The sequence below is a fragment of the Ornithodoros turicata genome, chromosome 1 (genome assembly GCF_037126465.1).
Source record: "Ornithodoros turicata isolate Travis chromosome 1, ASM3712646v1, whole genome shotgun sequence".
NCBI lineage: Eukaryota > Metazoa > Arthropoda > Arachnida > Ixodida > Argasidae > Ornithodoros > Ornithodoros turicata.
The window spans coordinates 133,060,198-133,076,542 of NC_088201.1; the positions used below are offsets into that span (position 1 = coordinate 133,060,198).

The 16,345-nt window shown below is 45.3% G+C and overlaps 1 protein-coding gene across 1 annotated transcript; it reads left to right on the forward strand.

The window, feature by feature from the left end:
- Window positions 1-162: 162 nt before the first annotated feature.
- LOC135378612 (uncharacterized) lies at window positions 163-1,616 on the forward strand. Its single transcript, XM_064611687.1, has one exon. It carries the CDS (start codon window positions 261-263, stop codon window positions 918-920), a length of 660 nt encoding a protein of 219 aa, XP_064467757.1. The 5' UTR covers window positions 163-260; the 3' UTR covers window positions 921-1,616.
- The last annotated feature ends 14,729 nt before the right edge of the window (window positions 1,617-16,345 follow it).

The following is a 16,345-nucleotide window of genomic DNA, read 5'->3' on the forward strand; positions in this document are numbered from 1 at the left end:
TGCTTTAAAAAATCAACATACCACAAAAGAAAATTCACATCGCATACATTGGTCACCTGAGGCCGTAATAACAAATCAATCTATTACCATCACCCGATCGTTGCACTTTCAGTTGAGTTGTTGAGTTGAACACGAGTTTTGTCTCTACAGTGGCAGATGGCAGCACAGGTCTCAAGCCAATACTTTCTCGACTCTGTTACTAGTTCCTCTTACTTTTTCACTTTCTTCAATCAGTTTATTGAGAGGTTCGTATCGGGCCGATGTTGGTATCGTGGTGTTTATCACGTTTCCTCGTTTTATCCTTTCTTTCCTTGGCGCTACTGTCGAAAGGTACCGCTGCGACGGAGACGTGTTCGTCAAGGCCGGACACTGCAACAGGGAACTGCATGGAATCATCTGGAGATCACTGGAGAGAGGCCTCCTCCGTGTATGATTTCACCGTCAGAGATATCAAAGACCAAGACGTGTCGCTCAGCAAATACAGAGGTCATGTCATTCTAATTGTCAATCTCGCCTCACAGTGTGGATTCACCGACAGCAACTACAAGCAGCTCGTGGAGCTGCACGAAAAGTATTCTTCGAACAAACCTCCGCTCAGCATTCTCGGTTTTCCCTGCAACCAATTCGGCGCTCAGGAACCGGCTACTAATGAGGATATCGAGAAGTTCGCGAAATCGCACTACAACGTCAAGTTCGATTTGTTTGCAAAGATCAACATCAACGGAGATGAAGCGCACCCTTTGTGGAAATATCTGAAAAGCAAGCAAGCTGGAACTTTCACGGACGAGATTAAGTGGAACTTCACAAAGTTTTTGATAAATCGCGAGGGTATCCCTGTGGGGAGATACGCAACAACAACTGAGCCCAAAAGTATCGAAAAGGATATTCAAGCGTTGCTAGGTGGTGCATCACGGCTGTAGGATTTCATACTTTGATTCTTTTCTTGGCCATTTATCACTTTCTTTTTCAGCTTCTCTGGAAATACAGTTTCGATGTGGGATATCGCTCTTGAATTGCGGCGGAGTAGTGGGAAGCACTTATTTGCGATTTATCAGTGCCAAACTTACAAACGTATACATTGCTTCGCTTAAGAGTCACCAAAAAAAGCTTTGAAGCTTATTTAGGGACTCTAGCCGCTCTAGCTTCATCCAGTGACGTAGCCAGAAAAATATTTCGGGAGGAATTCTCAATGGGGACTCTAGATGGGGGAGAAGGATTCCCCCCTCGTTTCCCTGTGCACTGCGAAAGGTACGACTTCGAGGGCGGACCTTTTGCCCCCCCACGGCAACACCGCAACACCACTGACTTCACCTGTCAGTGGTTCGATAGATTTCCAATGGTTCTATTGCGCTAGTTACGTTGTGCTTTGGTTGGTCGACCAAGCGATACTTCTGGAGTTGTATTCCTGATGTGTCTTTTTGCAAGTGAGTGTATACGTATGAGAATTTACTCTGATTTCCACACTACCGGCACTCGTGTCTTCCCAGTCTTCGGACGAAGCTGAAGGAGTGACCCATTCACGGCAGCAGAATTGCACAGAGCAGACAGAAGACAGTATAGAGCTCAAACAGGACAGAATTGCATGTAAGCAAATAAACATCTTTGCTTTTCGTCAACTTGTATGCTGCCTTAGCTGGGACAGTAGCTATGGTCAGACAGGCGAGCGTGTGATTTTGATGTGAAATTTCCCATGCGTGTTCAAGTGCAGATATAAAACCGCCATGAGACAGGGAGCAGTTTCAGATGTCATGCCGTGGACGTCCCGACGCCACGCCGGTGCAAGCAGTCGTCGGCAGAGGAACTTCTTCATTTCAAGCGTAGTAAATATGTCTGCGTACGAGGGAGCCAACACAGCTCGCGTTTGTCCAAAATGCGACAAGCTAAGCGGGTGATGCAAGACAGACTGCAGCGAGCTATGCACCCACCAGCACATCTGCTGAAACCGAAGTTCAGGAGATTGCGCTTACCAGCAAATAAGCTAACGGCCCTCTCCCCGAGCAACGTGCCGCCAGCCTAGGCAGGCAGATCGCACGTCTGCCTAACGTTCACCCCCCTTCTTTAGCGGGCGAGAGTTTCTCATGAAAACCACAAACAGCACAAACTTCATCTACAATGCAAGGGGGCCGCTCGCTAGAAAAAATAATAATAATAACCTATACCTACCATATAGACTCACCCGGTACTGGCGTCCTCATCCACCATGCCAACTCATCCACTGGTGGATGAGATGGCACGGCATGGATGTTCCAGCTCCGTGGATGAGATGGCACGGTGGATAAGATTACTATCGCGACCCAGTAAGCGACCGCTCTCAAGGCGGGGAGCATGTCGAGTATATGATGCACGCAGATCTCCCCACTTCCCCCGTTTCGATAAGTTGAGATGTGAATTGTTTTGTTTTTTTTTTTTAATTGGCAATATATTTCGACTACATCAGTGTCCTGTCTGTGAAAGGGACTTATTGGCAGGTGTATCGTGTGGGATGGTGTAGGACAAAGCATTACAGTCATAACCGCCGCGCTTAATTACAACGTATTCTAGCTCTCAAGAACAAAGGGCTGTGGGAACAACGACGTGGGAAATGTGTCTGGCCCAAGAGATGTCCTGAGAAAGGTACATGCCAATACATTTGTAGGACGAGACGCGTTGCAGTGCACTGGGTCCAAGTCGATAACTGTACTCCATCGTTTTGCAGTGTCCGAACGACAGGACCTTGCTTTCATTCACGTCAATATTTGCCGAGCATCCAGTGTCATATGCTTCTCAGTGACGAGACGGACAGCTTTTGACGCCAGGAAGCAATTGGGTCGCCGGAATTGAAAGACGGCGCGGTGCCATTGACTGCCCGTGTTTGTAGCGAACATTTCGAGGCCATACCAGTCGGGGAGCAACTCCGATTCACGATTTTCCAGATTCTAGATGGCGCCACCGTTCGCCTCCGACTCCGAAATAATCCCCATTGTGCATGGTTGACGTCGCGAGTTTCAGGCGGCCCCCACCCTCTGTGCTGTTTGTCGAGAGGTAAAGTGTCGGACTTTGCCACAAAAGGTCCGCAGTTCGACTCGAGACGTTCACGTCACGGGCGCTAATAGATGGCGCCACAGTAGCCACGCCATTGCTTGCCTTCTGCGAGTGCCTGTGTGCTTTTGTCTATGTGAGTGCTTCCGACCTTTTTTGCCGCTGTGCTACAGTTCTGTGCAAAATCTGGAAAAGCAGAGCGAAGACTTGTTCCGTGATTGACTGTAACTGTGACAGAGATCTGATTGTGTGGGACGAAGCTGTTTGTTAAATTCATGAGCCGACGCTATACAATGACTGCCCGTGCTCGAGGCCTTTTGCAATGCACGGATTTCCACAAAGAGAGAAAAACAAGCTGATTCGACAACGGTAGGTATCGAATCTTCAGAGGAAGGATTTCAAACCGGGAAAGTCAGCGAGGGTAAGTATAATGCAGCCCTCAAAGTGGCGCAGCATTTCTATGTGAGCCCCAAACTCTGCTGTAGGCGGTGGCTGCTGCTTGTGAGAATAAACTTCACCCATAGTAGCAGGGGTTACGTTCCTTGCAGTTGAACGGTTCCGTGTACATGCCTTGTCAGTGCACAAAGCACTCGTGAGCCCCTTGTTTGTCGCCTCTACAACCTTGATGAGCAGTGTACAAATATGACTGCACCTGCTGCTCAGACCCTATTTACACGTGCATGTTGCCGCCAAAGTGGACCCGAGGCGAGTCTTTGTACTACACGTTCTGCTCACTGTTTGTGTCGAACTGGTGTCGGCATTTAAAATCCATACACCATCGTTGCACTGGCAAGTACTACTACACCGACATGGCCGCTGTCAAACAGCTTCGTTCCCTTTGCAAATCATCTGTAGTTCAGCGCAGGCTTTCCGTCTCCCTCTAGCTCGTTGATCATGTGGTTGTATAATCTGAAATCAACAATAAAAGTATATGCTACTTCATAACGACAACATAACAGCCCTTAAATGCATATAGCTGTACCGCAACTCTTGCGATAAGAAGCAAGAAATCACGATCTTACGATATTATACATCATAAACGTACCCACAACGTTGCGTATGTGCAACAAAAGAAGAGAGAAAAAAAAAAAAAAACGCCGAAATATGTAGTAACTCGAGCATAGTGTGGCCGACCATATATGTGGGACGCACGAGGACAGAAATATTACTCTAAATCAAGCAAATGCAACTTACATTATATAAAAAGCGCATTCACCTGACCGCTGAAGCTTCGGCCAAAGCTTCGTGTCATCCTTCCACCGGTTGCGAAAAGTTTAAAATCGGGGAAAGCGTCTCTGGGCTACACCGCCGTACTACGTGCGCCGTGCCAACAGGCAGCCGAAGTATGGTGGCTAGCCACCATAGCTGAAAAGAAGGCAAGCAGTGGCGCCCAAGATCACGTGCGCTATGATGGCGGCGCCCAGATAACTCTGCTGTAAACGGTCTATAGACCTCTACCTGTTTGTAAACAAATGACGTCATAATGTTCGACAGCGCAACGAGTTTGGTAGAGTTGAACTACGTTCAAAGCTTGTGGCTAACAAGGTCGCGCCTGAAAGTCACGGTCTTGAGGGGATTACGATGGTCTCTGAAAGGGACGCGACCTTCAACCCAGCTTTCCCCTTCCGATCTGTTTTGGTTTCGGTCTGTCTACCAACGTCATGATGACGTTTGTCGGTTATTTTGTTGCTATATATTTATGCTACAGTTACTGTTTTCACAAGTCACTGGCGTCTGTACTGACTGATTATGGAATTTTTAGTTGCTCTTCGTATTGGTTTACTAGTGCATACTTACAGTATGCCGACGTACAAGTGGGATCGGATAGTACGGATGTCAATATGGGCAGTACACAGACAGATGGTATTATAAACGAATGTTGCCAGCAGTGAGTCTGAGCACAATGCAATTGCCAATTAAGAAATGGCCAAGGAAAGGTAACTTCATATGCTATCAAAGCTCGCCCGAGATGTCGGTATCTCGGAGGCTCTCAACTGGATGTACCAGCGGCTGTAAATTAGGCTATAACACACAGCGCCTACAATTCCAGTCAGGAAAATCTAGCGCTCGAAACAGTATTCCCTTCTTCCTTTTTTTTTTTTTCTCTGCATGCGCTTACATGCAATTTTCCTTGATAATAACTCTATTATTCATGCAAAAATGACATTTTGGTATATATATTTCTGGTAAGTAAGCATTATCAAATATTTGAATTCGTTTACAAGGCGTTGGTGCAAAATACTTTTCAAAATTTTCGTCGCAGAATAGACTTCTTATTATTACCCGGAAACTTCAGTAAGATATTTGAAAGACTCCTTTCCCCCATGTTCCCCCTTCTTTTTCTTTCATATTACATCGGCTCAGAAAAATGATGTCAGTCGACAACTGATTACTGCACAACAAACAATGGATACGCGATGATATCCACGCCTCGTGTAACCCGTTTCTCGGAAAGCCACACGGGAAGGATAGGAGAGAACGTTGGATCACAACAATTCATTGAATTGAATAAGTTCATCTACGCCTAGAAATTTAATATGTGCGGCACATTTTATTTCACGGTGAGGAGAGTGCAAACTTTTAAACGCGTGTTGCAGCCAAGTGAAAAGTGGGTACCAACGAAGAGAACTGTCGTATCCAGTGTGTCGGTAAGAAGACGAGCCATTTTACAAATAGCCCTTTTTATATATCCACGGACATGCATACTGCCAAGCACATCACGACGTGGACGCGGCTGACAGGAGGCATGCTACTATTCATTTCGAAAACATACGGTGGCTGGGCTACATATATTTCTAAGTCATTGTGAACTCTGGCTTCCTGAAGCATGTGCAAAAAAGGCGATGAAGTTTCAGTGACGAAGATTTCCGGGGAGATTACCCTCAGCTGCGGTTATCATCGCGATGTTTGTTTGTGTTTGCGGCGATTATGTGAAGTTGTATGTCGGCTGATATCGCACGGATGCGCTGACTTTCTCATTGATATACACACGAAGGTGGTCGCGTTTGCTCAGTTGAGCATTTTCAGATTTGTGATGAGGCAAATGAAGATGCACGGAGTCTAGTGGCAAATTCAATGTGGGAACGAGGGAATTTGAATTTGGTGTCCACCTTTGTGTGTTAATGAGATAACAGCGTCGCATCCGCGTGATATCGGTCAGCATGCACCTTTACATAATCGCCTCAAACCGAAACAAACGTCGCGATGATAACCACAGTTGAGGGTAATCCCGAGTCCACACCTCATGCCAAGGCGGACACCCTCGCAGCATAATGGCGAATTCGGGTGATCATTTCATGGCAACTTTTTTTTTCCAGATCCCGAACAGTCATGTTCGTTTGGTCGAAGCAAAGCAATCTCGCTTGTTCGCGTGGCGCTTTCCGAGCGCCGAGAATTTGCCAGCTAGCACTTTTTTCGCACGGTCTTGAAACTGTCGAGCAGTGGGTTGCCCAACTATTTCCAGTGTCGTCAAATCCGCACTGCAACGGTGACGAGTGCCCTCATTGGCCAGCAAGTCGAAGTTCACGTAATTTAGCAGACGACGGAACCCGAAGACGGGCGACCGCGGTGCCCCTAACTTGATCAAAGTGTACGAACTCTGCCCTGCTTCAAAAGGGATGCCGCGAGCCTGATCCTGATCCTAAAACCGCTAGATCCCTGGCACTCATGTTCGGGTGGCAACTGTCACGTGATCCAGCTCGGGAGCCGACCTAGCAATTTCCGAGTGCTATAGGCCATGTTGCCATAAAATGACCACCTGAATTTGCCATAAGTAGGACAGTCGAAACATTATTTCCCTGTATTTCTCCTAAGCACCGCTAGGGTGGCGGTCTTCCCGATTCGGCGGGCGAAGTCGCGTTCCAGTTAACTCTGCCTCGAGCGGTAGTTCCTGCAACTCACCAGAGAGGGTCACGTGATCCTAGCCGTGACGTGGGTCCCCGGGTGCTGCTCATTCTGTGCTCGAAATGTTCTGTAACGTGATGTACGCGGTCCGCTGAGGCGCTGACTTCTACAGCTTCTTTTGTTTCCGTGCTTAATAATTATCCTTAGAGGTCTAGCATCTAGATATCCGCGAGATGTAACAGATATGACTGATATAAAAATGAGAGCTGATGCACGGGATCTATATCAAAGACGCCTGAGCTTGGGGGGGGGGGGGTAGAAATGACACGACACTCGGTGTGTACAAATGAGATCGCGTTCAAGAAGTGATCTGAACGGAGAGATATTTCGAAAATGAATTTTATTCGTATGCACGTTGCTCACGGGAGAATCTCTATCTTTGGAAGCTCATGGAGGTCCGCGTCATGAGGCACGGAAAAAGAACATGATGGGAATGGTATGTCCTGGGGCTGGAACATATATAGCGGTACGGCAGAAACACACAAACCCGGATTCTCGATTCGCCCTGAGTGTTAAACGCACGCGAAGGGGCCCTTCTGTCCATGCTTCGTGAATGGACGGAAGGGTCCTTGCGCGTGCACTTAATCCTCAGGGCGGAGCGAGAATCCGGGCCATAAACCTCAAGCGCCTTCTGAGGAGATTGACAGTTCACACGATATGGTGGTTTCATGCATTCATACTGCTTGCAAGCTTTTTCTAGGGGTTGTTTCAGCCGGTTAATAGAGTGTTTTCTGAACGTCTGAACTGTATTAACAGAAAGCATTAAATAAAAGTAAAGGAGGAGGTCCTTTTTGTAACCTTTTTCGGGACCTGTGCCGTGGGCGCTTTGTTACTATTTGTTTTCCACTATCATGACCTACACTGTGCCTGGACTCCAGCCACTCATATGGAAAATATCTCTATTGGGGTCGGATCACTGCTTGAACGCGATCGACATCGATACCTTTCCTTGGCAAACTTCACTTCTGAGTCAGTTGCAAGAAGTACATTGGATTCCCGCACACCCAAGCACCACTCACCCTTCCTCCTCTCCCTGACAAACGGGGGAAGGCGTTATATCAAGTATTCAACACTTATCAAGTACAGTATTCAACACATATCAAGCACAACCACCGCTTTCGGTGGTTGTGGGAGCTCGGATGAAAAGAACATTTGGGGGATATGGGTCACTGCCACCCCCGTGCCCAGATCAACCGAGAGCCCGGACCCTTCAAACATTTCTTCGGATGAAATGAGCTTGGAGCGTCGAAAGATGGAAAATCCAGGGAACCGGTATCGAAAAATTGGGCTTATCTCAAAATAAAGTGATCGACGTCCCCGTTGAAAAATAAACTACTGTAAATAAATGTTATCTGCAAACACCGAACTTTTACTAACCTAATAATCAACGAACTAACGTGCTGTTCCGTCGCGTCCGCCTCGCTAAGCTCAAGCCTACAAAAATGTGGATTTCGTTCGCTAAAATGACTTGGACAGACATCGAAATTTGTTGAGTTTGTGTGGTAAATAGTGATGTCGGACTTTTAACCACGGCATATCATCGTACGAAGCAATCGAGCATTGTCGTTGATTTCCCTTGTTTCGCGGACGTGAATTTGGGTTCCGGAAAAGACAGTTGCTCATTGCGTGGGCGCAAATAATTGTGCAGCGGTCGCTTGATCGATTTTTCTTATTGGTTCTCGTGGAGCGTTGATGAAAAAAATAAAATAATAAAGATAAAAATAAAAACAAATCGACCAATAAAATAAAGAAAGAGAAGAACAAAGAAAGCTGCAGTTCTAAATGCCGTTATCCTAAGGAACATTTATCTGTGTAATCCTATCTATCTATATTTCATGGGCTTTTAGTGCACAATTATCCACACTTTACCCACCACACACTTTCTTTTCTTAGTAAACGTTACCCAGATTATTGTTTTTTTTTTATCTTCTCTGGCTAGTCCGAGGATCAAATGCTATGCATTCCAGTTATTTGATTTGTAATACAAGAGCCACAGCGTTTTCATAATCTGCACCATCCCATTCAGTGGTCATCCACTGGGGTGTCCACCCTGTGTCTCTTTGGCCTTTCCATTTCCAGCCTTCTGATTTTCGGCCTTCTGACAGTTCAGTGTTATGATTTTTCGGTCTTGTGGCTTTCAGCCTTCTGATACGTAGTTCGGCATTATGATTTTCGGCCTTTGGATAGGCTCAATACTTACACCTCTAAATAAATGCATTGCATTTAGCAGCAGCTATCCAAAAAAAGAAAAAAAAAGAGAAGGAACTCCTTCCAAAACTTCCAAAAACTCCTTGAACTCCGTCTTTATGTATAAATATACTGTATGGGACACGGTTGTCTAAAATGAGCACTCCGTGGTTTATCGCAGCTCAAATCTCCAGGTGTTGTAAGACTACTTCTTTCGAGTAGTAAACACGTGCTGCGCACCTGGTCAACCTTCAAACTTTCAAACGAAACCGAGGTAATATGGGACGGCGAAGTACTGACAGGCGATTTTAGCTAACCGTGACCCCAACAGATAGTACAAGATAAAATGAACGGACTTGACGCGCGGGAAGGTCTCGGAGCGCAAATGAGGCGTGCACTAGCGAAAAGAAAAGGAAACGGCGAATTATTATTATGGGAGGCGATAGTATGATTTCTAGCATTTTTTCAGCACTACGAACATTACAGTACAGTCCTGTTGAAAGTTGCTGTAAAGAATGACTGTAAAACCCTGCTTGCACTAACCAGAAATACTAGAGATTCTCGTTAGCCTTATGAGACAGTTCAAACAGTTGACTGAGTCCGCACAAACTCGAACCGGCAAAATTGGGCAAATGAACCATTTCCGACAACATGTATGCGCATGCCCAGTTCTTGAGTCCGCCATTTTTGAGTGGAAAACATCGTTATGGACCCACCTGCGGGAGACTGTCATGTTCATTGTGGGGAGATAATCGGTTTCAAGGTTACGCCGATGTTTGATGTCTGGTAACGAGTACAATGCACTTTCACTCTTTCCGTATTCTTCTTCCAATCTTCTCTTGCTATTTTCCCGCGCAATGTGCCAGTCCGAAAAGCGCGTCACCATTATTGGGGGGAAAGACGACGTTCGACATTCCGTCGCCAGGGGCGACGCGAATATGGAAATGGTCCATTGACGTTTCACCGTGGGGCTAATAAACTCGTCTCACTCTTCTATACCCGCACCGTGCGCAGAAGGGCAGGCTCATGGGATAATCCCTTTACGAGCAGCTAAGCAACCTTTTGTACTGGTCTCCAAGGCCACGCTCTAGGTCAGTGGGCCATGAAAGTAATGAGAAGTGAGAGAGAGAGAGAGAAAGAGGATGCAGGAACAGCATGCCATCCACACCCCATACCAGCTAGCACCATGATGCGCATGCGCACCCCTTACACGGCGGATGGATACAGTCAGCGCAGTTTCTCCTTTGCGTCACCCGATGGCGCCACAGAGTGACATGCTTTCAGTCGGCATGCATGTGTACTTGCTTTTTTATAAAAACTAAAAGTGGTAGACATATAAATTTGGTGTCTATCGATTCCTGAAATATTTCGAGAGAAAGTAAATGGAAAGTTTTTTCGAAATGGCTATAGAAGTTTAATAAAAACCTGTTCAAAGAGGGAGGAGAAAAATTGTGTATTTTTTTCACATTCGTGACGTCGCCGTAAAATACATACGACATGTATGAGAAATCTAATAACGTTATTCTGTTCATCCCGTCTTCCTCTTTATGGTGAGACCACCCGCGTTAAAATCTGCGCGGTGGTTACCGAGAAAAAGCATAAACTCTGTTCCATAGGAAATACTTTGGGACGGAGAGCTGGTAAGGCTACGGTCTCACGGTAGCCATCTTGAATTTACTTACGGACTTGCTACGGCGGGGCGCCACCGTCGCGGTTTCCGTGGATAACCCCGGTAGGGAGAATCGCGCGTGGGACAGCTGTCCCACGCGCGATTCTCCCGACTGGACCCTTTGACCTTGAGTGTCTTCTGTATGCCATTGTACCCAGTGTTTATACGTGTGTTGAAGGGAGCATTGTCTTGTAAAAGCCTTTTGAAACTGTCGTGCAAGACGGCGAGTTGATTTTCGTGCTTTCGTGGTTTGAGTAGCACCGGGGTAGCTGCCGCGCGCGAAGCGTGTGATGAAGACTGTGCAAAATATATTTGAGATATATAAAAATATATATCTCAAATGCAAAATGGTCAAACAACCGTCATAAAAAATGGACGCAAATACTAAATAATTGCAGTCAGCCGTGAAGAGTCTGTTCACGTGCCGATCGGTAGCAGTTTTATCTCAATACAGCTTACAGAAACAGGATTTCTTGAAATGAATTATGAAATTACCACTTCTGTTGAAACTAGAGGTTCAACTCACCTTACGCACACAAAATGATAAGAATCAAAGGAATAGCATTACCGAAGTAAAATAGGGAAGTCGACAATTATACGCTATGTAACGGGATCCGGAAATAACGGTCCCGGAAGAAAGGGTCCCGGAAAGAAGGGTCCCACTGGCAAAAGGCGGAAAAAATGGTCCTACACCTATGTAACCTGTCCGTATTCCGCATAGTAGCGGCCGTGACTAGTAGGTGAAGATAACTTTTTTTTTCTATTTGGCTGCGATTCGTGTTATCGCTTTGTGAGGTGACGAGAGGTGTGATCTTTCGCCACGAAATGTGGTCATTTCACTATTTATTTCAGTCGTCTCCATCGCATTACGCGGCGCTGATTGCCCACAGTTTGCCGTGAGACATCGTTGTATTTGCGAGTAAACGGAGGATCCGCCTACAGATTTCAGAGTTCAATCCAAGAAATTGCATTTGCATTGCAAGATAGGTATCGTGCGAGAAAAATTCCTCGCATAGCAAAATGGATGCGACAGCACTCCTTCCCCTTGCCAAATAATAAACATTTACCGTGGTGCCCCCTCCTTCCATGCTCCGATTCTTCGTTCAGTTCCCCCACATGTAGAAAACAAAGAAACTAGTTGGAAAGAAAAAGGAATGAGACAAAGACGCGCATGCTCTGGGGGAACCGGAAAAAATGTTTCCGAAAAAAATGTCCCCGGAAGAAATGTCCGCTGGAAAATATGTCCCCCGGAAAAAAATGTGCCCTCGAGAAACATCCACTTTTGGTACGCGTGGAATTTTTGTGAAATCCCAGGTTGCGATGTTGCAGGTCTTGAAGTCCTCCGGCTCAATTCCTAAACACTTACTAAGGGTTTTTACTTTGAAAACGTGACCTACTTTCACTTGCGATTTCTCGTAGGGAGTACACTGCAATCAATTTCACGTTCGTTGATACAACGTGACACGGGTTCGAATCCTGTCACCAGGTGTGCTCTCTGAGGTTTTCCTTGGGTTTTCCGTCGGACTTTCCTGGCGAATGTCGGCTCACTTAGCCCTGAAGTCAACCCAGGACGCATACTGGCCCCCTGTCACCCTCCCTCCTGTTGTCCTGTGTCCCCGCCTGTACACAGCGTACAGCAATAGTTGCTTCGCAGCGCTAACACGGAAAAACATTTTCTCTGCTAATTAGCACAAATGTGAAGTGTCACAGAAAGTAGTACGACGTCCAGTTTCAACAAATCAGGAGAGAAGACGTCATTCGGAAAGACCAGGAGCATGTCAAGTTCTTTTTTAGAAGTGCGCAGATCGACGTGCACGGTGATGTGTAAAGAGGGAAATAAAATGCGGGGGGAAAGCAACAAAATTGACAGACAAAAATATATTTCAATATGTCTAGCGATATCACATCTCGGGAGCCCCATGACTGCACAGGCCGCATTGTTGCAAGACACAAGGAAGTAAATTCACTAAAACTGACCCACAGCGACTACCTAGGCAAAGAAATGCTATGTGTGAATAGTCATTTTAAAATGGAATTGAATACGAATAAATTAAGCTACTCGTTGAATAACCGTAATTGGATACATATACAACATATATTGGAATACAAACATGCACGGTACGTACATGTATGCGTAAGTATAGCGCTTACTCTTTTTTTGTTCTCCACGTGCCGGGTCTCTTCAAATATATTCAATTTAGTAGAAGCATCAATTCGATTTGGAATTCGAACATTGAATTCCAGATTTGATTAGGAAATGGAATAGGATATACGATTACTCGCTTCGGCGCTCAAAAATCCAAACATTCACACCGTCCTATATAGTAAAACGTCAACATCCGAGGTCAACCAGTCCACGCGTACCAAAAGTGAATTTTTCTCAGGGGACATTTTTTCCAGGGACGTTTCTTCCAGGGAACATTTCTTCCGGAGACAATTTTTTTCGGGGGCATTTCTTCCGGGGACATTTCTTCCTGGACCCGTGCTCCGGGGAAGGGGATTGGCTTATATTCTTTTCTCTCTGAGCAATAGTATTCACGCCTAGCACTGAAAATTGTTTTCTAACAGCCTGCTTTCCGCCCCTAACAGGCTTCGCTGTCATAGAAGTTGTCAGTGGCACTGGGAGACCGAAGTTGATTCGTCATGCGCAGCGAAGGGCGCAATTGTTATGATTCGAGCCTATTGTGATAATTGCAGTTTCATTGTGATAAGTATTATAATAATAACGAATACAGTTCTATGACATTTGACAGCAGGGCTGCTTGTCCGTCGCGTAGCGAAAAGATTGCAACGAGACAGCTGTTGTACGAAATGCCGCAAGCGTTCATTGTACACGCAACTATACAAATAATGCAACTCCTCAGCACGAAATTCAGCCAAACGGACACAATATAACCGTACGATCAACAAAAATACACGCGGCAGGAACCTGCGTATACGGAATCACGCACGGGGCCAACGTTTCGTAAGTCAGGGAGGTCAGAGAGGCCGCTACGTGATCACGTGATCAGCACATAGGAACCCGTGCCATCTCTCGGCAACCTCTTGCAACGCGAAGCTGCCGCTGGTTTCAAACGCGTACGGCAGATGGCGCTAGTCACCACATTTTCTGCGTTTCTGTGTATTTAGGTGTGCGATTTTGAACCACGCTAGTTTCTTTATTATTCTTTCATTTGCGATAAAACTTTGGACATCACTCCTGCTGATAATTACCCGCCCGCTGATCATATTTTCAGCCGAGAATAAGTACAGAATAGCCTTTTATGGCAAGTGTAAAAGTAGCGTTTTTTTCTTAAATTTGATAGGCAATAATCAATTAATGACGCTTTTCGCGAGTAAAAACGTTCTTGACTTTCCTTTGCATACTGTGCAACGTCACGTTGAAAAAAGATTGACAGCGCTATCTCCTTTCGTGTTCGCATCATCCTTGACTGAAAAACACGAAAAATGGAAGATATGGTCGTCCTTCTCGCTTTATAACGCCACAGCTGATCATCACATAAAAAAAACGAGTTCTTGGCTTAGCTTGCGCAAAGAACAAGCTTTCCAACGGTACCAACATATTTCACGTAAGTTGCCGAGAAGCCGTGTAACCTTTGACTGAAAATGACACTTTTAGGGTGATGGGTGGGACCGTAGCCTTATATTGGATACCGAGCTCAGTGTCGTTTGAATAAAGGTGTAGTGCCATCACAATACCTGCCCACACCGGGGAAAGAGCATACACGTAACGGCGCAAAAGTGTGAGTGCTTTTCGTTATTGGGGCTAACAAGATTGGAACCTTGCGGCCGTTTGGGGGCACACATGAGGGTGTGGGAGGAAGCGTAAAAAAAGACAAAATAGAAGTTACCGAATCTCGTCACTAAACTCAGACGTAGAAACAGACTTCGTCTAGCATGACTTTAGAAACCATGCTTTAACATATTGAACATCCGTTGAACATATTGAACATTGGGATCCGTTCTTTTCTCTTCACTTTTCTGCTTTCGTGTTTACAGGTAATTTCCTCAGCTGAGCCTGAAAACCCTGGGTTGAGACAGCATGGCCAAGATCTGCAACCCCACTATTCAGAGTAGACAAATGCTGTGTAGCCTCCTTCCGGATTCCTCTTTGGAGCATTATCTGGCCTACCATTCAGGCTCTGTATATTGTTCACAGGTTTTTTTAAATTTTATTATTTGATTTCAGTTTACCTTATCATATGCATATGCACAAATATGATATTGAGGGGGACATTTTCTTGTCTACACCTGAATATGCTACGGTGCTTTTAAGAGGTGCAGACTTTTGTTCGTTATCTTATAGTCATTACTCAGATGGACTACGTCCATTTGCATTCACCGGAACTGGAGTTACATACTGTGTTATTCATTTTCTTCTCTCAAACCAGGGAGGCCCATGTGTATGGCACCTGAAGTCTTTCACCAGGGTAACAACGCCAGAACTCCAGCAAGTGCTCTGCAGGTCACCTCTAAATTAAAGAAACCTATGTTTGATCCACTATGTTCTCATGAGATTTTGTTCCTGCTACAAGTCTGCACTGTGTTTCACAACCACCAAAAAAATAACCTTACCAACCATTACCATATCATTGGTGTACTGCTGTGTTCAACCAGTTCAACTTATTCTGAGCATCCTGTAAAGCCTGTGCAGCTACTCCACTCCAGCCCTTCTTTGCTGGTAACACTGGTGCCAATACAGTTGTAAGATGAGCTGTGTGACAGTGTATAATAGAATGCATCTTGTATTTGCATATGCATAAAAATTATGCATGTGTAGCACATGATGTGCATATGTAGATGTTAGGTCTTATATATTTTAGCTGTCGTACTATTTGAGCTAAATGCCGACATTTCAGCTGCTTGAGCTTAGTGCACTCATCCTTGACACACATGCAAGTGTGCCCACACTCTCGGTGGAGCCTGCACAGCTGAGGACTCTGTCCAGGTGGCAAATGGAATAGTTCTTTCACGAAGAAAGCAGATTTCAGCCAGAAGACGAAAAAGCAGTTTATTTGAAATAGTACCAATTACGTGTCGTTTTTGTAATTGCAAAATATAGGGCATACTACGTGACTACTGGGGCTTCTTCTTGTCAGTTACCTCAACTCGTGAATTCAGGCTTATGTAACACAATAATATAATGTGAAAATGACGCAGGCGTACTGCTGTGTGGATGGAATGGATTGTGTCCCTCAGTCTCAGGGTTATGGATGTATTGCATAGTATTGGAAAGCTGGTTAAACAATAAATGTGTTAAACAACAAACAGTTATCAGATATATATATATATATATATAAGATGTGCAGAGTTCTCTTACAGAATACGCTGCAGTTGAGTTTCTGTAGGCGTGGTGGGTGTTAATGCTAAATGTTCAGATTTACGACGAGCCCGACAATGAATACCTCATAAAACATGAATTTGTGCGTGAAACATATTCTTAGGCAAACAACAAGTCCTTAGGAAGGGAAGGAAATACAGCCAGCCCGTCCCGTCTGTAGACCAAGCAATGCAGAGTAAATCAGAATCGCTTGAAGGCGCGAAGCTCCTTTGAATAATAATAATAGT

Coding starts and splice junctions, on each gene's coding strand:
- LOC135378612 (XM_064611687.1), top strand. CDS start 261: ATGTTGGTATCGTGGTGTTTATCACGTTTCCTCGTTTTATCCTTTCTT.